Raw genomic sequence first — 21,364 nt, 5'->3', positions numbered from 1 at the left:
CCCCCACGAGTTGTTCAGTTTGTTTAATATCTTATTGCTTATAGATCCAGTGTGTTTATATCCAAAGGATTGTATGAAAGTTTCACTATGGGTTGTACTGTATGAGGTTCATTGTATAAGAAATAAATTGTTATAGTTGATAGCTTTTATATCTAAGGCATTGAAGCTATTCAGATAGTCTCCACTCAACATTTCATTAATCTTTTTTATTCTTACCACTGACACCATTTATTGATAGTATTTGGATGAATGGTTGTGGCACCTAGATTTCGCTGAAATTTTAGACCTTGCTATAATAATAATATAATAATATTAAGAGGATTTCATAATGGAGTAATAATTTCCCTTTCCATCTAATTAATGTACCACCTAATTAATTTAGACAAGTACTACAAAACAGATTAACTAGTTGGATCAATTATACTTTTCTGTACAGTGAAATGACAGGTGAATCCACTGTTACATTTATTTTATTTTTATTTATTTATTTTTTTGCCAGTCCTGGGGCTTGGGACTCAGGGCCTGAGCACTGTCCCTGGCTTCTTTTTGCTCAAGGCTAGCACTCTACCTCCTGAGCCACATCACCACTTCCAGCTTTTTCTGTATATGTGGTGCTGAGGAATCGAACCCAGGGCTTCATGCACACTAGGCAAGCACTTTACTCCTAAGCCACATTCCCAGTCCCACTGTTATATTTTTTAATGTGAAATAGTCTCAAGGATCTACAACAGTTTGGGAAATTACAATAAATTTGCTTTTAATTTCGTTCAGCTATCAAATTCAGCTATTCTTTGGAGATAATTATAGAAAACTGTATCTACTACCTTGATTTACTCTAAGGAATGGTATTTTTTATAGAACCCGCGTGCCCCACTATCACCTCTGTCCAATCTGTGTTCTGGATCTACAGTACTAGAATACAAAGGGCAATAGTTTAACTTCTGATAGATTAAACCCCCCCACCCTGAATACTGTATTAGTCATCTTTCCATTGCTGTAACAAATACTTGAGATGACCAGTTTGTAAATGAAAAGGTTTATGTTGGGTCATAGTTTTAGAAATTTTTGGTCAGAAATCACTTGCCCTTGTTTCTTTTGTGCCTGTGGTGAGACAGAGCTTTGGGAACAGTATGTAGAGGAGCAAAACCTATTATCTCATACTGTGACTGGGGAAATAAAATGCAACAGGAAAGGGATAGGGTCCTACTCCTTTAAGGGCAATCCTGCTGTAACCAAAGACATCTCACCATGCCGTACCTCACTTTTGCTTTTTTTCCAGGTGGTGAGGGACAACAAATTCTTACTCTGTTGTGTAGACTGATCTCAAAAAACACCTTGGCTTAAGTGATCCTCCTGCTTCACTTTTCCAAATATCTGGGACTATACCCAGAGGCTAGCCCAACATAGCCTCTACCTTTTGAGTTTTCACCTTCTGTTAGTATCACCAAGGTGGGGAACAACCTTTTAACACATAGGTCTTTGGGAAACTTAGCATTCACATGTAAGAATTACTTTCATTTTGTATTTTTCTCAACTTTAGTAATTACTTCCATTGCGTAGTACTCTAAAATACCAATCAGACTATAAATTGTTCAGGTCATTGTGGAAATGACAGCAATTGTGGTTTCAAGTTCCCTTTGAAAATAAAATGTGTTTCCCTGTTTATTTTATTAAATCTCTTCTTTGATTCCTCTGTTTTATAATTGCAGATTTATTTGCGACAACAAGACAAAACAGCAAGCATCAATCAAAATATTCGTGTGGCTAAGATGTCACTAATTGACCTGGCAGGGTCTGAGCGTGCCAGTGCTACCAGTGCTAAAGGAACTCGATTTGTGGAAGGCACAAATATTAATAGGTCACTTTTAGCTCTTGGGAATGTCATCAATGCCTTAGCAGATACAAAGGTATGTACTTTATTTGTTAAAGATTTTGAAATACTTACAATATTTTCTAGAAATATTATGTAATATAATTTTATAAAAGTCTATTACAACTCAAAATTTGAGAGTATCAGGTTTTTTATTTCATTTTTTGTTAGTATTTGGTTTGAATTCAGGGCTTTGCACTTATTAAGCTTCAGCTCTACCACTTGAGGTGGGCCTCTAGTCTGGTGTTTTGCTGGTTATTTTTCAGATAAAAAGTTGAGGACTTTTCTGCTCTGGCTGGCATCCCACCACAATTCTCCAGGTCTCAGTTTCAATATATTTGTACCAATATATTTTTATCCATGAAAATATAAAACATTTATGATATATCCTATCACTTTTTTTGAATGTAGGTTTCTCTTTTGTCTGTTTGAACGGTTGATTGGTTAAAATTTATTGATTTTGGTTTTTGTTTGAGACAGGGTCTCGCTACATATCCCAGACTAGCCTGGCATTCACTTTATTATTCTACCTTAGAGTTCGAAAGGTTTGAATTACTCACATTTACCACCATGCCTAACTTTGAGCTTATTTTTTGATCAGTACCCAGAAAAACTGGTAATTGATTGCTTTCATTTTCTCAATTGAAACATGTTTTTAAGATAGTCCAGGCTCAAAACCCTTAGAAACCTTATAGCTAAACTCTTTAAGATGTTATATTTTGATTTAGAACACAGTATATTAAAATGGTTACTCTTCTAAAAATGGCAAATGACTAAAAATCACACAAAGTTTATGAAAACAAAGTATTTGTTATGTGCAAAATTAAAATCTTAAATGTGCTCAGACCATAAGTTATCAAACTAATTTTGTAAACATTTCATACTGCTATGGTTGGAAACATGTAGTTACTAGGAAATGGAAGAACTCTGTGATAAGCTCTGTGAATTGTTTTGGAGGCTTTGGGGGGTGTTTTGTTTGTTTTGTTTTGTTTTACTTTTTTCTTACTTTTAACTTAATCTTCTTTAATGTAAAAACTATAAGGTTTTAAACAGTGTAGCACATCTGTTTTTTTAATAGATGTTAATACTTTAGCTTTATTCATTTGAATTTAGTGCTATCTTTTATTTTTAATATTTATTGTAAAGGTGATGAGAGCAATGTCTTTAAGTACAGGAAATCATTGAAAAAATAAATTATCTTAGAAATTTGTTGTAAGTTTTAGAGGCTTGTAGAATGGCTTAAGTGATAGAGTGTACAACACACTAGGAAAAATGAGGCCCTGAGTTCCAACCTCAGTATTGACAGAAAAACAGAAATCTTGTAATTTTATGTGTGGTATCTGTATTGCATGTATAGTTTGTATCTGTATTCAATCACTATTTAAAGAGCAAAATAGTTTTGTTATACGCAGAATTTTTATTATTCCTCTAGTATTTTTATGTATGCAAATGTATTTCCACATGTATGTGTTTGCGTTTTTATTTTCAAATAGCTTTGGGTATACAGAAATGTTGTGAAAGAGATTTTTGTTAAATATTCCTAATACCTGGTTTCTCATATTGTCACTTTTTGTTATTGTTGTTATTGTAATAATGTCCTGTTACGTTGTTCAGGCTGTGCTCAAACTGGAAATCCTCCTGAACTAGCCTTTGAACTTGCTGACATTACAGTCACATGCTACTACATCCAGCTCTGTTGATCATCTTAATGTGATACATGATGTAACAACTAATCAACTTATGTTGCTACTTGGTTTTTGTTATAAAGGTTTTATTTAGCTGGAGATATAATTTATAAATATGAATTTTTGTTTATATTATTAACTGAATTACCTTTAAGAGTAACATTTTAATAATCAATTCCTATAAAATCAGGCAAGGCTTTAATTTATATAGTAAGTAGTAGTGGCAAGCTTGCATTTAAGTGTGGAAAATTACGTAAGATTTTCTGTTGTTCTTTCAGAGAAAGAATCAGCATATTCCTTACAGAAATAGTAAACTTACTCGCTTGTTAAAGGATTCTCTTGGAGGAAACTGTCAAACTATAATGATAGCTGCTGTTAGTCCTTCTTCTTTATTCTATGATGACACATATAACACTCTTAAGTATGCTAACCGAGCAAAGGATATTAAGTCTACTGTAAGTATATTTACTTTACCTTTTTTGAGAAGTATTAAGGAAGGTTGTAATTAGGCAGCTGAGGGCTAAAATTGTCTTTATTTACCTGGGTAATTGTACGTTGACTTAGCCTTTGCACATCTTGATTCTGTTTATAATGGATAATATCCAATCTTGTGTGTGCTTTAATGCATCTCTCCTTAAACTTTTTCACATCATGTCATATAGTATTTTAAATGGTACCCTGGAATAAATAATCACAGCTTTAACAGACTATAGATGATGATATACTTTAATGAGTACCAGCTAACTATCAAACTTAACCTCAGTTACATAGAAAGTATTTTTTTAAACTTAGTAAAAAAAAAAAAAAATTCATTGAAGCTAGGCATAGTGTCTCGTGCCTGTAATCCTAGGTACTCCAGAGCCCAATATGAGGAGGACTATGTTCAAGGCCAAACCAGGCAAAAACTTGGGAACTCATCTGAACAGACAAACAGGCTGTGATGGTGCACACCTGTCAGCCAGCTACCTAGGAAATATGAATAGAAAATTCTTTGTCCAGGATAAATTTAAGACCCTGTTCAAAAAGCAACTCAAATTAAAAAGAGCTAGGGGCATGACTCAAGTGATAGAGTGCCTGCTCAAAAATACAAAGACCTGAGTTCAAATTTCAGTACCACCTCTGGCTATACTTATATAATCTCAAGCCAGTGGCTCATGCCAATAATCCTTACTGTTTGGCAGACTGAAATCTGAGGATCACAGTTCAAAGCCTTCATGGCATGAATATGTGAGACTCTTTGATCTTCAATTAAACAGCAAAAAACTGGAACTGGAGGCAGGACTTCAGTGGTAGAGCTCTAGCCATGAGCAAAAATATTGTGGGAGAGCACAAAACTCTGAATTCAAGCCCCAGCACTGGGGGGAAGAGGGAAAGAAAAAGATATATAATCTAACTTACATTATTAATATGTACAGCATACCATCTTGTTACAGACTTTAAGCAAGTGATATAACTAATTATGATTGTAATTGTCTCAAAATTCAAATTAATGAAATGATAAATGAGATGCAATCTTTTTTCCTTTCTGAACAGTTGAAGAGCAATGTTCTTAATCTCACCAGTCATATATCTCAATATGTAAAGATCTGTAATGAGCAGAAAGCAGAGGTATGTCTGATGTTTATATTGTTATGCCAAACTTCCTCAGTTCTTCCATTACAGGACTATTTGTTACTAATTGTCCACAAATGTAATATATTTATATTACAATTGAAATCTGGCTTATTTGGTTATTTTCACAGCTGCTCTTTTGCTGTGGTCAAGTACCATGGGAAGAAATAACTTGATTTGTATTTTAACAAGTATTTTCTCTCTGCTAGATTTTAATGTTAAAAGAAAAACTAAAATCTTATGAAGAACAGAAAGCCTTTGCTGATAAAAATGATAATTCAAAGTTAATGATTCCAAACCTGCAGGAAAAAGAAATTGAAAGGTAAAAACAGTAAGATTTTATTTTGAGGAATTTATTATTTTAAAATTTTGATATTTTATGATAAAAATCATTTGTTATATCACACATCTCATACGTTAGATGGCCCACACAAACACACACATACTCAGCTGAATTCAGGAATCACTGATCTATTGTATATTTTGGAAATCAAGAATTTTACTTTACAGATAATAATGATAACTGATGTTTAGCCATGAGATGGAGGTTGTAAAGCCAGTTACAATACCTATGCAGTTAATTTTCAGTGATTTTTAACATGTAAATCTCTTTATTTTTCTTCATATATCTAGTAATCTACTTAATAAATTTAAATTAAATTAATGACTTAAGTAAACATCTCATAGTGATAGGAATATAGTGCAAGTGGTATCTTTCTAGAACAATTCACGATTCCAGATTAAATAGTCAGTTTACAAAACTGAAACTGTTGTAATTATTATGGGGACAGTTCTTCTTGAGTTCTTGGCCTTATTTTGCTTCCTAAACCTTTTTTTTTTTTTAACCCTGTGATGTTTAACTCAGTACCTTGGGCTTCCTGGGCAGGCTCTGTATTACTTGATCCTTACCCAGCCCCATCTCTATTTTATTTTATATATGGCTTGGTAGGTTTTGACGATTTTTTTTGATGTGTATTGATTTAATCTACTCACTATCAGAATGCTTTAAAGTACTATAAAAGGAGCTATTTCATCCTCAGTTACAAAAAGGGGTAAGAACTATCACATTTTTCAAACTGTAATCTTTTATTTCCCACACTGTCATTTTTACTAACAACATCATCCATTTTCAGATACCATCAAGTTGACTTGCAATTTGCTAAAGTGACTAAGCTGTGTTTATACTAAAAATTTTCTGTTAATCTGGAACGCCCTATTTAATCTTCCAGTTGTTACTATATTTTACTAGGCATCAGATGTTTTTAATTATTTCCTACCAATCCTAGTATCTTAAAAAAAATAACATGAAACTTTTTTAATCTCTAAGTTTCATCAATGAAAATCTTTAACTCTGGTACAGTATTACTTTTTATTGTTTTATTTACTTGTTTAAATATAGTACTCAAATGATACAAATATATTGAACGAAATCAGTCCTCAAAGTTAGGGTGATTGTGTTCATATACTCTCAGCCCCTTTTAGGCCAGTCATCTCTGCTATTTGAAAACCTCACAGTTAGTAAATAACTTGTTTTTGGAGTTGATGTCTTTAAATCATTGAGCTTTCTCTTCTGATGAAATTATTCATAGCCTGGGCTATGAATGAACCTTGATTTGGATATTTTTCCTATTTCAATCTGACTCTTAATCATTGAAACTGATTTTAGTTCCAGACACATGCTAAGTAATTTACTTTAACTCATAAATAAGGTAATTATAAAATTATGTATCCCATAACATTTATCATTTCCCTTAAAAGTAACTCTCTCACATGAAATATCTTTTTATTATATCAATTGCATGTTTATATGGGCCTTTTTAACGCTTTGGTTTTCAATCTTATCGTGAAACTTAAATAACATTGTAATGATGCTTAAACAAACAATGGGAAAAATATACAGTATATGCTTAGCTACTTGAAAAAGTAGTGTTCAATAGGAAATTATATAAAGAAAAAATAAAATTTTATATAAACTATAGACATTAAATTTCACTAGTAACTGCCAAGAAAATTATGGAAAGTTAAATTTATTATGGATCATCCAAAAATACTGATGCAAAATTTTGTTGACTTGTTTCTAGTTGGTATAATTCAAATTGAATTTGAATGTTGTAAATGACTAGAAAATAGTCATTTGTCAATCCCTTAGGAATTTTTTTTTTCAAAGACACTCTAGAAACATTTGATACTAATTCTTTTCTTTCCATCTTAATCAGTAAACACTATTATGTGAAATGTCTGGACCACAAAATTGACAAATATTTAACTTTGTCCTTGATTAATAAGTTACAGAAAAACTAAGAAATTTTCTTTTGGCATACCTAAAGATAACTTGACAGTTCATTTACTGGCATTAGCACTGGTGTAATATAATATAGTATCACAATGTCTGTACATATTTCCTATGAAATATTCATCAGTTTGACAAAACAGCAGTAAAGTCAATGTATTGTGGCTTATATTCATTCCCAGTAGAGTTTCACTAAGAACTACTGACGTAAATTGGCAGTATTTTTACCACAAATCCTTGCAAATATATCTAGAATTCCGACCAAAGAACATTTATTTTTAAATGCGCAAACTTGATTTTATTTTAAAGGCTTTACACTTAATTTTTCTTTGATATTTTTCCCTACATGTCACTATTTATGCTGATACTGTATTTTAGTTCTGACTTGAAAGTACTTATACTTTTTATAAAACTAAAACATTGCTCTAACATGTGTTTCTATTGATCCTGGAAAGTACAGGATTGTGGGTTTCCTTCAGGAATTTTTATAGGAGTTAATCAGCATCAAGTGTTGAAGCATGTGAATATCTGAATCAAATTCTCCAACTTTGATTCCTTAGGTCTGTATTACACTTTTCAAGAAGCAAATTATAGTGCCTTTTCTACCTTTGTTGCATGCTTTGGGTCCTGAAAGTATTGGTTAATTCTTAACCAAGCTATAGGAGTTAGCTAACCTTTCTGGTATGTTTTCATGATAATCAGTTCTCAAACCTAATTCTGGCCCTCTCATAATCCCTAGGATGCTATGAGGCACTCAGGAACTGTGCCTTTTGCTGCTTATTTCTTCACAGTAAGCGACCACCAAAACAACACTGATGAGACCTTGAGAATAGCCATAGTACAGTTCTAGATTACCATCCTTTTTCACAAATACCATATCTTTTACTTTTGGTAAACAAACTTACATATAGATTATAAACATAAACAAAATGTAGTCTATTACTAATACCAGAAATCTTTTGATAGGTGTATGTATCAGTACAGGTTTTTGACAGAGATTGAGAGAAACCTATACTAGAAGAAATAAAGTTAATATTCCTTTCTACACATTTTTGTAATAAATCATTCTAACCTACTTTCTGTTTATCACTGAACTTATAATTCTGAGTGATATTTAGTTGGTTATTTAAGGAAATTTTGTATCACTTATCTCAAGATTAATGAAATTTTATAATTTTTTTGTTTTGTTTTGTTTTAGATTTCAAGAAGTTCTGAACTCCTTGTTCCGGAATCGAGAAGAAATTCGACAAGAATACCTAAAATTGGAAATGTTGCTCAAAGAAAATGAACTGAAGTCATTCTATCAACATCAGTGCCATAAGCAGATAGAAATGATGTGTTCTGAGGACAAAGTAGAAAAGGTATTTCAATTACTTTACAATGAAATCGTGTAGAATGTGAAATCACAAAACCTTTTTTTTTTAAATTTTATTTCCCCACCTGCTCCCGCAAAACCTTCTGATTCAAAAATTTGGAAGACAAGATAATCAGTAATTCTGAATAAACATTTGGAAATGCTAAAAGAAATTTAAGTCCAATTTTTAACAAGAAGAAAACTCTAGCAGCAAAATCTCAGTTCTACCTCTTGCTTTTCTGAGTATGTATGAACCCCTGCAACAAATTAACACAATCGCAAGGAGAATTTGTTGCCAGAAAAAAGACAGTGGAAACAGCCCATCCAGAACCAGATGATAATTTACAATATCTGCCAAAGGGAGATTTTTTTTTTCAGAAAAGAATATTCTTAATTTTTTATTAGCACACAGCAAAAGAGGACTATATTCCAGTCATTCTCACCCTGTAAACTCCCACTCCTTAGACCTGTAAGATCACAATTATTTCCCAAGTCCATTGATGGTAAGATATATTCAAGTATACATATAGATGATTTTATGTTTCTTTTTATTTTTCATGTATGCTAGGCAAGTACTGTGGCATTGTTACCCAAAGCCCTATATATTACTACAATAGAATCATAATTAAAAAATCAGTTAATACCAGTGAACATTAACCATGTGCCAGACAAAGTTCTTTCAATAGATTAGTTTTTAGTATTTATGACAATTCTGTGTCAAAAAGAATTACAACCAATTCTGATGAACAGAAGCATTGAGAACTCATCAAGTATTCTAGTTTCCTACCTAATTAATATGACTAAACCAGTATAAAACCTTAGTTGACTCACTTTAGTCTGCCTTCTTAATCACTACTATTCTATAGGTTCTGGGGGTTTTTTTAGGTTTTTTTCTATTGGTTCTGTAAATGCTATATAACTGTTAGCTTCTCATTGTGATGATTTTAAAACGCTTTCTGGTAGAAACAGATTTGTAATAGTTCTTGCATAAGCATATCATTTGGAAAAAAAATAGCATATTCTAAATAAAATATGAATTTGACCAGTACAGAGTGTATTAGTGGAGACTATATTATAGAAATACCTAAAAAAAAAAAATTGGTACTTTAGCTTATTTCACTCATAAATTGCTGTAACCTTTCTGAACTGGAAATTAGCCTACACTAACCACTATGAATGGATTTGATATGGCACATGATAAACAGGAGACATCTTATATTAATGGATTCGAGTTGGCACATGATAAGTAGAAGACATTTTATAAAAATTATTGACAAGTAATTGGGAAGATAGAGTGTCACACATTGTGGAACCATTGGTTCCCAGGAATTTAGAATCTACTTTTTAACTAAAAGGAATCAAGTATCATATATTAGACTTTTATTGCAACTATTAAGCATGGTATGTTACCCATACTAACTTAGATCATTTTTTGTTTTAATTTACTTTCTCAAATGAATTTTTCAGATGGATTCTCTTATTTTTGCCCAGTACTGGCATAAGACCACAATCCTACCTGAGACCACAAGTATATATTACCACCACATCCAGCTTATTTGCTAAGATGACATCTTGCTAACTTTTTTACTTGGGTTGGCCTTGTATTGTGTTTGTCCTTATGCCTACTTCTCAAGTAGCTAGTATTATAAGCATGAGCTATCAGTATAAAACTTGGTAAACTGTGGAGATAAAAACCTTAAAACAGGCATGTTGGCTGATACCTGTAGTCTAGCACTTAATCAGAGGCAAGAAATTTGTAAGTTCAGGTCTGTCTATGCTACATGGTCACCAAAAAAAGAACGTTGTTGTTGGTTATAATTTAACCATTGAGAAATATCCCAGGCTTTCGTTATATTTTGTTTGTGGACAGAAATGTCTTAATAAACTGCTTTCTGAGGCAAAGAATTTTATGATTTGGATGCCCTCCAAAACAAACTTATTATCAGAACTACTGAAAGAAATTCATAAAATTGATTCAGCTATAAATAGGTTAGGAGTATGGATACTGAAATCTGTATTGAAATAAAACTCATGGGTAGTTTTATAGCCACATAAAGATAATCTGCAAAGTTATTTTATAATGAAAATAAGTTTACCATCTTACCAGTTCTTTTGTACAGAGTAATTTAAATAACACCTAAAATTTCAAAATTATATTTGTTCTTTCTCAAGACTTTTGTGGTGGTGTTCTGGACATTTTATTACTGAAATACATAAAGCTTTTTTCAGACTTAATAGGAAAAATTCATTTTAATACCAATGCATAATTTGTATATTTAAAAATATTTTTCCAGACACTTACTATCTTGGAACAATGGCTGATTGGAAGTATATAAACATTCCCAAAGAGAATCATCATAGATGATATATTTGTTGGGCATTAAAAGCAAAAAGTCAACTAACTTTTGAACTAGGATCTTCCTGGCAACAAATACTAATGCATTCAGATCCACAGATCATTTTTACCCTGGTTTCTAGAGGAGTCTTTACGTTTGTAAATGATAAAACCATAATGGTTTCATTTAGCCGCCTACCTTGCAGAACCATTTCTACATTCATTTTCCCATGAGATAATGGAAAGCCCACTGAAATTGACTTGCCTGAATTTTCACAACTTCTGAATAGCAGAAGAAATTCTAAAAGTCTTATATCCCACTTTCTGTTACAGCATTGTCTTTCAACTTTTAAGTTTCAGGATACTTTTCTACTTAGTACTAACTTTGAACTTTGAAAACTTGTGGTTTTTATAGGTTCCTTCTGCCAATATTTCTATTAAAAAGTGAAAATGACATTTATTCAAAAAATCTCAAAATGATTGCAAAAAATTGATTTACTTCAAAATAACTCATTATATATGTTAATGTCTTTATGAAAATCGTTAATCATGGCTTCTAAAAACAAAGTAATGCGTAGTAAAAAGAGTAGTGATTTTCTGGTTTGCAAAACTACAGTCATTTATGAATAAAAATACATTGTTATGAAAATTGTATTGACTGTGTAAACCATCAGAAAGTGTCTTAAGGATCTTTAGATAATGAGTGCAGGCATCTTTTTAGCCTCTCCCACATTGTAGCATTATGTAACCTTTTGCCCTAGAAGTTAGAGCATTATGTTTGGTTTAGTATCTTTCATCTTTGTATAAGTAGTTTGTTTTGTTTGTTTTAATATCTTACCTGATGATGAATTATTGGGATATAGTTAATCAGAAAAATAACATCAAGAACCTTATTGAGAATGGCAATGCATATCAGCCATTTGATACTAGCATAAAGTGGAAGTCTTTTTTTTTTTTAACATAACCTTTACATTTCTCTTGGAGGAAAGGTTAAATAAAATGTATGAATACCTAGGATTTGGCTATGAGTTAATGATAGTTACATTTAACCAGACCCAGAATCCTTTATAAGCCTCTATTCACATGAAGTCAGTCATATTTGTTTTCCTTTTATCCCTGCCATTTTTAATTATGCAACATTTATAAAAGCTAATAAGTTAGGGGAATTTATAAGCCAAAAAGGATAAAGCCCTAATGAATTCAAATCTAGTTCCTTTTCTTTGTATTATTCTCTCACTACTTCCATATCTCACTACAAGTGCTTGTTCAAATCTTGAGGTTATATTGTTTCAGGTGTACTCATCATATCTGTTATTATTTAATTTAGTTATCTTTTGGAAAATTTTCTACCAAGGTCAAGCTGTTCTGACCCACAGTTCCTATGATAGTGTAAAGACCAAAAGATCGATTTCAATGTAAATTTTGCAAATGTAAAACAACAAAAATAACAACATAGCCATTAATGGACTTAAACCCATCCATAGGCAAAATCAGATTTTGAAAAGCAATCTGATTATCAACTCTCATATCTTTATGAGACTTGTATCAGCCAATTTAAAGCCTTCCAGGCAAAATCAGGACAGTATAACACTTTATTTGTTCACATCCTTCAAACTGGAGAAAAAAATAAGAGGAGAGAATATGAATCTGTTTCGGTTTTGATGAAGGAAGGCATGGAATTTATCTGACCTTATATGAACTTTACAGATTTAATGTACTGAAAGATTTTATTAGTGTGTGCGCTGCTTGCACACACACACACATTGTAGCTCTTGAATTTGGTCACTATTTTTCTTACAGACATAAACTCTCAACATATCATGCTTTACAAATGACTCACAACTCAATTTCCTATTTTCCTATAGGTATTATACTTTTTTAAGGAGAAAATAATCTTAAATATAAAAGTATAGCTTAAGTTAATAGGGTTTGCTAACATTCTTCCAAAAAGTAGTGTTTTGCAAATACCATGTACATCAAATATACAATTAGGTATGTATATTGTGTTTCAGGCCACTTGCAAACGAGATCATAGACTTGCAATGTTGAAAACACGTCACAGCTACCTGGAGAAAAAGAGGGATGAAGTACTGAAGCAATTTGATAAAAATACTAATTGGCTCCAGCAAGTGGAAAATGAAATGGTACTCCTAGGTCAAAATGGTCATATTCCAAAGGTACAAATGTATTTGTATGTTCAAACTTAATTTGTGAAACTCGAGCTCCATCTTTCTTATTTGGTATCTTTCATAAGAAAACTATTGCCCTATTTCTCGGAGATTTAATTGGCTCATTTTATGCTTTTTGTGACTAAACATACATTCTCCTTGTTAATTAGCTACTAGATTTGTCTTCTCTATACTTTCCAAAGGGAAAAGTTACTTTTAAATGTAAACAGTTCCTCCTTTTATTAGGTGACTCCTAAAGTAATTCTCAATTTCAAACTAGGATTCATCATGTAGGTAATTTAAGTTTGTTTTAAACCTTGATAAATGTTATTACTACTAATTTATAGCTAAGTGATTTGAAGTCTACAGACAGGTGTGTTTGTGTGTGTATTTGAAGATATTCCATGTTAGAATATCAAAATATATTTATTCATAAAGTGTAGTGATGGTAGTTTTCACTAACGGATATTCTGTAATAATAATATGATTTCAGTGGCTTAGCCTGTTGGACTATGTTTTGTTCCCTTAACAGTGTTTTGGAAGTATGCAGTTCTAATACATTAGCATCATGCTTATCAATTCATGATTATAATACTTCAATTTTATCTGCTGTATCAAGTTTGCACCCATATCTGAAGAAGAGGGAAATGGAGCGGGTGGGGTTGCATCTACATCAGTGAACAAAGACTTTCCTAGAAAGAACTACTGAAGTTTCATTAGTTTTTTTTATTGTGCTATAGCTTAGAGTTCTAATATTCTGGTAGATAATTTAGCTCTTGTGATGGGAAAAACTTTTTCAAAACTTCTTTTGAACTTTGTGGTAGGAGAATGTAAAATTCACCACTCAGTTTGAAGTATAATGTCCAATTCATTAAGTAAATTCCTAGAACTTAGCATATGTCTTTGTAACTTTAAAATGATAAGTGTAGATTACTTTTTTCAAAACAATGAGTTAATTTTATTGTACTTGTACATGGAATTATCATTCTTATTTACAGTCATGCACAACTACAGAAGTACTTAAGAACTTTTTTAGTATTAAAGAGACAGAAAAGTCTATTGGAAGTATTCTTTAATTTGCCTGTGCTATCCTGTATTCGCTATAGGTTCCCAGTTTTAAAGAGTGGTCAAAGTCCTTATGCATCTTATTATAAATGCTTTGAAAAAAGACAAACTTAAAACTTTACATTCCCAGTCAAGTCCTATGCTTAATTCTTTCTCTACAGATTTCTTTTTTTTTTTTACAGTTTTCACCATTGAAATAATTATAATTCCTACATAAGCAAACTAAGATATAGGTTCATGAAGGGACTTGATTTATCCAGCAGAGGATCACAAGAGCCTAATAGCCATGCCCCTATGAATGCATAAGATAATGCTAAGTGAAATGAATTCCATGTTATGGAAACGAGGGATATATCACTGTTGTAATTACTTTCAACATGCCATGTGAAACCGTAGCTTCTATTGTTGATGATCCTCTTGTATCCTCTTCCTGTGGTTGTACCTGCACTATCACTGTATCTTATCTGAGTACATTGGAAACTGTATATACTGGTATTAGAACTAGGAAAGTGAAAGGGAATACCAAAATCGAGAGACACAGGATAAAAAGACAAACGACCGCAAAAGCAATACTTGCAAAACTGTTTGTGTAAACCAACTGAACAACTCATGGGGGGAGAGGGAAAGGGGGAAGGGGAAGGGAAAATAAAGAAGGAAGTAACAAACAGTACAAGAAATGTATCCAATGCCTAAGGTATGAAACTGTAACCTCTCTGTACATCACTTTGACAATAAATAAGAAAAAAAAAAAGATGTTACACAGGAGAGTTACCATTTTATAAGTCAGGTAATGAGTACATTTCTTTTTAGATAATGTCAACCTTTCCTTAACTTTCTCCCAGTTTCCCCCTCCCATCCTGCCCCACAAGTTTCATAGTTCATTTTCCATATAATGTCTACTGAGTACAATACTTCACATTTTTTTCATCTTTCCTCTCTCCAAGGAAGCAATTTTTAAGTAAAAATCAAGTCAATGATCAACTCTAGATTGTAAACAAGTATCAAAAAGTTAAAATAGATTTTCAGAATTTTCACTAAAGGAAGATTCCAGGCCTAGCTTTCCTGTTTATAGGATTACTGGCTCAACTAATCAACCTGTCCCCTCCAAAGTTTTTTCCCTAATTATGCTACCTGAAATTTTCCCAAGATGCTGAAAATGCTATTAGACTATCCATCATACTTCTGAGCTAATATTTTTTGTTTAGGGTTTAGCAAGTTTCAGGAAATATGTGTAACTTGAGGTAACAGATCAGACATTAGAAGACACTTGATTGTAGATACATAAGACTTAAGAAAATGAGACTGTAAATGCTTGTATAAAAGCCTTTTTCCCCCCTAGGATGTAACATACATAGATGTGGGCATATATATTTGTATCCTGGCCTATAACCCTAAGCTTATTCTGACTGTAGTCTCTGTTCTGAGTGTAAAACTACAGCTACACAATAAACTTTGTAGCTGAAATTGTTAACTGACCAATGTTATGACATTATTAGAAGATGGAATTGTCCATCTTAAAAACAATGCTCAGGGAAAGCCTCCTTCAGGAAGTAACCCTTAAGCAAAATCTGATTATATTTTAATATATTTTCACATTGTAAACAAATTTGATTGATCAAGAAGCTATCTTCAAAAATTTCTTCTGAATTTTTTACAGTTTCTGAGGAAATTTGAAGCCTTATCTTCCTAATAAAAGTGTTATATAGACTGAGTGTATCAAGATTCTTATTTTGTGGGCTGGGGATATAGCCTAGTGGCAAGAGTGCCTGCCTCGGATACATGAGGCCCTAGGTTCGATTCCCCAGCACCACATATACAGAAAACGGCCAGAAGCGGCGCTGTGGCTCAAGTGGCAGAGTGCTAGCCTTGAGCGGGAAGAAGCCAGGGACAGTGCTCAGGCCCTGAGTCCAAGGCCCAGGACTGGCCAAAAAAAAAAGATTCTTATTTTGTAAATACTTTCTGAACATTTTATATCAAAAACATGAAAACAAAGTTAGGTGCCAGTGGCTTTGGCCTGAAATCCTACAACTACTACTCAAGAGGCTGAGATTTGGGGATCATGGTTTGAAGTCAACTCAGGCAGGAAAGTCAATGAGACTCTACAGTTAACCAACCAGAAGCCAGAGTAGAGTTTTGGCTCACGTAGTAGAGCACCAGCTTTAAGCACAAAAACTCAGGACAGCAACCAAGACTGGCATACAAAGGGGAAAAAAAACTGTGTAAATATGAATTTTATAGCTGAATGAATGGCTCAGTGGTAAAATGCCTGCCTACCAAGCACGAGGCCTTGAGTTCAAAACCTAGTACTACCAAAATGAAAACAAATTTTCTTAAAATTAAATTTACTAAAATATAGTTTTAATAGTCTTCCTAGAATCTAAAATATATTTTACATTCTTTCCCCAGGAACTCAATAAAGAGCTTCATTGTCACCATTTACAACTTCAGAACAAAGATCTGAAAGCACAAATTAGACACATGATGGATCTAGCTTACCTTCAAGAACAGCAACATAAGCAGACCGAAACGTAAGTATATCAGTCTTGCTGCCATAGTAATATAGCCCCGCAGAAAAGTACATAAACTTTCTAAGCCTTAGGTTTTTTAGGCATAAAAGTAGATTATAATACAAGTAAAATATAGTTTCTGTGTCCTGAAAGTAGATTACCTACAAATACAGTATAGTGTCTGTGTCTGAGTCTCAAAGACCTATTCTTTGTTCAATCACTTCCTAGAAATCAAAAAACATATAAATCATGAGTTATTTTAGCAAGAGAATTCAAAGTAAAATCAGCTAAGAAGAGGAAAGGTGCTGAACAGACAAGCAAATACAAAGTTTCAAAAATCTTGTTCCGAAGCTGGGTCTGAGATGGACGCATCGTTACCCTCCTTCAAAACCTAGCACTCAACTTCCACAGCATTTGTATTGTGTTATTATCCGTTAATTCCCAATATTGCTTTGGCTAAGGGATATAAAACAGTGTCAAGTTTATGATGATAGAAAATTACATGTGATGTCTTTTAAGAACAAGATTAGGATTCAGTTTGGTTCTAAAATATTTAAAACAAAAAGAGGAAATAGTAAGCCAAAGAGTCATCTTGTCAACTTTTTATACCCATACACAATGATGTAAAGAAATATTCTTCCAAATTATTTTTTATTTTAGATTTTTTAAAAATGAATATTAAATGACTTTGTACAAAAAAAAAATCTTGGGGGTTGGGAATATGGCCTAGTGGCAAGAGTGCTTGCCCCCTACCCATGAAGCTCTCTGTTCGATTCCCCAGCACCACATATATGGAAAACAGCCAGAAGGGGCGCTGTGGGTCAGGTTGGCAGAGTGCTAGCCTTGAGCAGGAAGAAGCCAGGGAGGGTGCTCAGGCCCTGAGTCCAAGGCCCAGGACTGGCCAAAAAAAAAAAATCTTTTTCCATTAGAGCCCAAGAGTGTGCTTAATTCCACCAGAATCAAAATTGTAGCAACATCTGAAATCTTTAGAGATTCAGTAACATAAGTTTTTATGGGAATCTCATCGGTACCCTCTACCTACCATATTGTAATAATCAGATTTTAAAACTAAAGTTTCCATTGAGCATTAAGCATGTTGTTTGTGCAAACAGTATAAACACAGTAAACCACTCTTATTATTTAAGAATACTTTAAAAAACAAAATCAAACATTTCTTAAACTCAGTCCTTCCATGTTAACTCTTCTGCATAGTACAGTTGCCAAGAACTGGGAAATTATATAGTTACACCCTGGTATAGCCTCCTCCCATTTCAGAGATCATAAATCTTCGTTCCCAGAACTTGTTTGAGTTTTGTTTACTTTGAGTCCTTTGACAATGAATAATAACATTTTCATTGTGAAAGCAGTCACTGTAGAGTTAACTGCATACTCCATGAAAAAGATAGGAGATGAACAATACAAAATGAACAAATGCCAGAAATGGGCTGAGGATCTGTGAAATGGTAGGTATGTATACCTAGGTCATGATATGTTACACATCTCTTTATGTGGATTTGGCATAGTTTTGGGCATGGAGTAAATGCAAATTGACTGCTTCCCACCAACACCAAGAAAAGCAAGGTCACAGATTATTGGTACTGCTTTCTAAATATCTGAGGTTAGTATAATAGGAAAGTTTTTCTAATTATAGCAAAATTAATGCCTGGTCTGTTTTTCTTTTCCCACTGTCAAATGTATTTAAATTGGTCCCACTCTCCTGAATAAGTTAACTGGATGTCATGTATTGACTGTTTTAATACCTGAACTCTGAATCATTTGAATATCCTTTCTATCGTTTGGCATGTTCCTTGATATAAAAGTTAGGAACTATGGGTTGAACATGTATTTATACCTTTTTTACTATATTTCTTCACTGAATGCTTGCATGGAAGTCTAATAAAAAAAAATGTACATTCACTGAGGCTCTGTTTATTGGTGTGAGGAGATTTTTGAGAAAAAGATAATATTCTAGTACCTTAAACATTCCTTGCCCAGAAACCATATTCAGTTTAATTAGAAAGCCATTGCTTTAGCTTATCTAACTTATGGTAGAATTATTTTTTAATTTATATATTTTAATACTATATATATAATGAGTTTCATCATTTAGCATACTATATTTTTATTTCAATTTTATGTTAGTGACAGCATGTATAATTTGTAAATCACATTTTTTATTTCTATTTATTTATTTATTTATTTTTGCCAGTCCTGCGGCTTGGACTCAGGGCCTGAGCACTGTCCCTGGCTTCTTTTTGCTCAAGGCTAGCTCTGCCACTTGAGCCACAGCGCCACTTCTGGCTGTTTTCTGTATATGTGGTGCTGGGAATTGAACCCAGGGCTTCATGTATACGAGGCAAGCACTCTTGCCACTAGGCCACATCCCCAGCCCCCAATCACATTTTTTAAAAGCTTTTACATGTATATAAGTCATTTAGTCATTAGAACAGTGTCTTATGTGTTGCTGCTCAGGTGTTGCCCTACTTTATATAGGAGAAACATCAGTTTGTTGTTTCTCCAAAGAAAGTATATGAAGACTAAGAATAAGAACTGGTTCTCATGGTTCCTTCTCAAGCTTCTGCCCACTTTGTACTTAATAGATGAAGCTTATGTTGAGGTATTTGATTGGAATAACATATCCTAAAGGAAACCATATACAGGAAATAATTTTAATGGTATAGTAGTTTGAGCATTGCACAAAAGAACTATAAGATATTTAAGACTTAATGTTTATCTTTCTTGTCATCTTTTCTTCATAGAGTGTTGAATGCTTTACTTCCAGCCCTAAGAAAACAGTATTGCACATTGCAAGAAGCTGGCCTTTCAAATAATTCCTTTGAATCTGACTTCAAAGAAATTGAACATTTAGTAGAGAGGAAAAAAGTTGTGGTTTGGGCTGACCAAAGTACTGAACATCCAAACCAAAATGATATACCAGGGATTTCAGTTCTGATGACCTTTCCACAACTTGGAACAGCTACTCCTTGTAAGTACTGGTTTTGTTCTAAGCAAATAGTAACATTATTCCTAAAGAGATTCTTTTTTTTTTTTTTTTTTTTTTTTTTTTTTGGCGTATCCTGGGGCTGCGACTCGGTGCCTGAGCACTGTCCCTGGCTTCTTTTTGCTCATTCTACCACGTGAGCCACAGCGCCCCTTCTCGCTTTTTCTATATATGTTGTGCTGAGGAATTGAACCCAGGGCTTCAAGTATACAAGGCAAGCACTCTACCATGAGGCCATATTCCCAGCCTACTAAAGAGATTCTTTATAAATTAAACTACAGAGTAGTTACTTTTTTAAGAAACTTGATTACTTAGTGATAATTAACAATAAAATTAACTTCAAAGTCATTTCAACTCACAAGTATCTTCCTAGGATCTTTGAGCATGTATACGTTGATGTTTTAAATAAATCTACCCAATACCATTTTCTGAAGTAAAAATTTTATTCCTATACTTCAAATTTTAACCTTTCTTAAAGACAAATCTTATAAACAATAAATAGTACTGTGACCAGTAATAAATAATAGTCCTTTCATGAGATCAACTAACCCATACAATTACTAGTTTTATTGGCATGTCACTTCCTGTATAATACTTACTCTCAAAGTTCTGTGACGATATGCTGATTGCAAAGTTAATATATAGTCTTGGGTTAAAAATGCAGATACTATATAACATAAAAAGTAAATGCCTTCTTTGCCTCTCCTCAAAACATTATTTATCTCCTCAGAATTACCTTTGAGATAATGGATGTTAATAGTTTGGTTATGTTTGCCTACACTTTCTTTTTTTTATGTGTATGTGATACAAATATACTTTATTAGGTTGTCAGCTTTTCACTAGGTTCACATGAATGGTACGATATTATAAATATTGGTCTGCAGTTTTTTCATTTATTTAGTATACTTATAAGAAGAATTTATTTCATTCTTTTTAAAGTACAAGTATTCAAAGAACAAATATACTATAGTTTACTTAATGTTCTCTTTATAAGTAGTCTTATCAGAAAATATACTTGTTTGCATTAGTCAGAGTTCACATAGTTCTGACCAAATACTTGAGAAAACACACTTAAAGTAAGTAATTCATTTTGACTCCCAGTTTCAGTTGCTTCAGGTTTGGCTACTTGATCTCATGCACTTGAACACAGAACATCCTGGTTGCAAGACCCCTTCATGGAGTAGCTTCTCAGTTTCATGGTAGACAGGGAGAAGAAGACAAGGGGACCAGACCTAGCCTTCAGCGGCATGGCCCTGTGACGTACTTCTTCCAAGCAGCCCTACCTCCTAAAATGTACAGATCCTCACAAAGTAGCCCTAGTACCTGGAAACCAAGCATTTAGCACATGAACCTATGATAGTCCATATTCACACTATAATGCCATAGGTTCACATGTGTATAGCCATAGAAGATCCCTAGAAACTGAGACATCAAGTTGCGAGAAAGAAAAGAATTAAAAATATATATTCTGTATTTTT

The 21,364-nt window shown here is 33.0% G+C and overlaps 1 protein-coding gene across 2 annotated transcripts in view; it reads left to right on the top strand.

The window, feature by feature from the left end:
• The window catches only part of Kif18a (kinesin family member 18A), a 54,589-nt gene that overhangs the window by 11,364 nt on the left and 21,861 nt on the right, over positions 1-21,364 (top strand). For both annotated transcript variants that reach the window (XM_048360507.1, XM_048360508.1), the window contains 8 exons: positions 1,710-1,907; positions 3,834-4,010; positions 5,089-5,163; positions 5,376-5,488; positions 8,655-8,817; positions 13,158-13,322; positions 16,785-16,906; positions 19,645-19,871. In XM_048360507.1, the coding sequence (XP_048216464.1) occupies positions 1,710-1,907; positions 3,834-4,010; positions 5,089-5,163; positions 5,376-5,488; positions 8,655-8,817; positions 13,158-13,322; positions 16,785-16,906; positions 19,645-19,871 (1,240 nt within the window). The remainder of the gene's footprint in view (positions 1-1,709; positions 1,908-3,833; positions 4,011-5,088; positions 5,164-5,375; positions 5,489-8,654; positions 8,818-13,157; positions 13,323-16,784; positions 16,907-19,644; positions 19,872-21,364) is intronic.

Source organism: Perognathus longimembris, chromosome 13, assembly GCF_023159225.1.
Source record: "Perognathus longimembris pacificus isolate PPM17 chromosome 13, ASM2315922v1, whole genome shotgun sequence".
Classification (NCBI taxonomy): domain Eukaryota; kingdom Metazoa; phylum Chordata; class Mammalia; order Rodentia; family Heteromyidae; genus Perognathus; species Perognathus longimembris.
The sequence above is the reverse complement of the archived record's forward strand: the minus strand, read 5'-3'. Positions and strand labels throughout refer to the sequence as shown.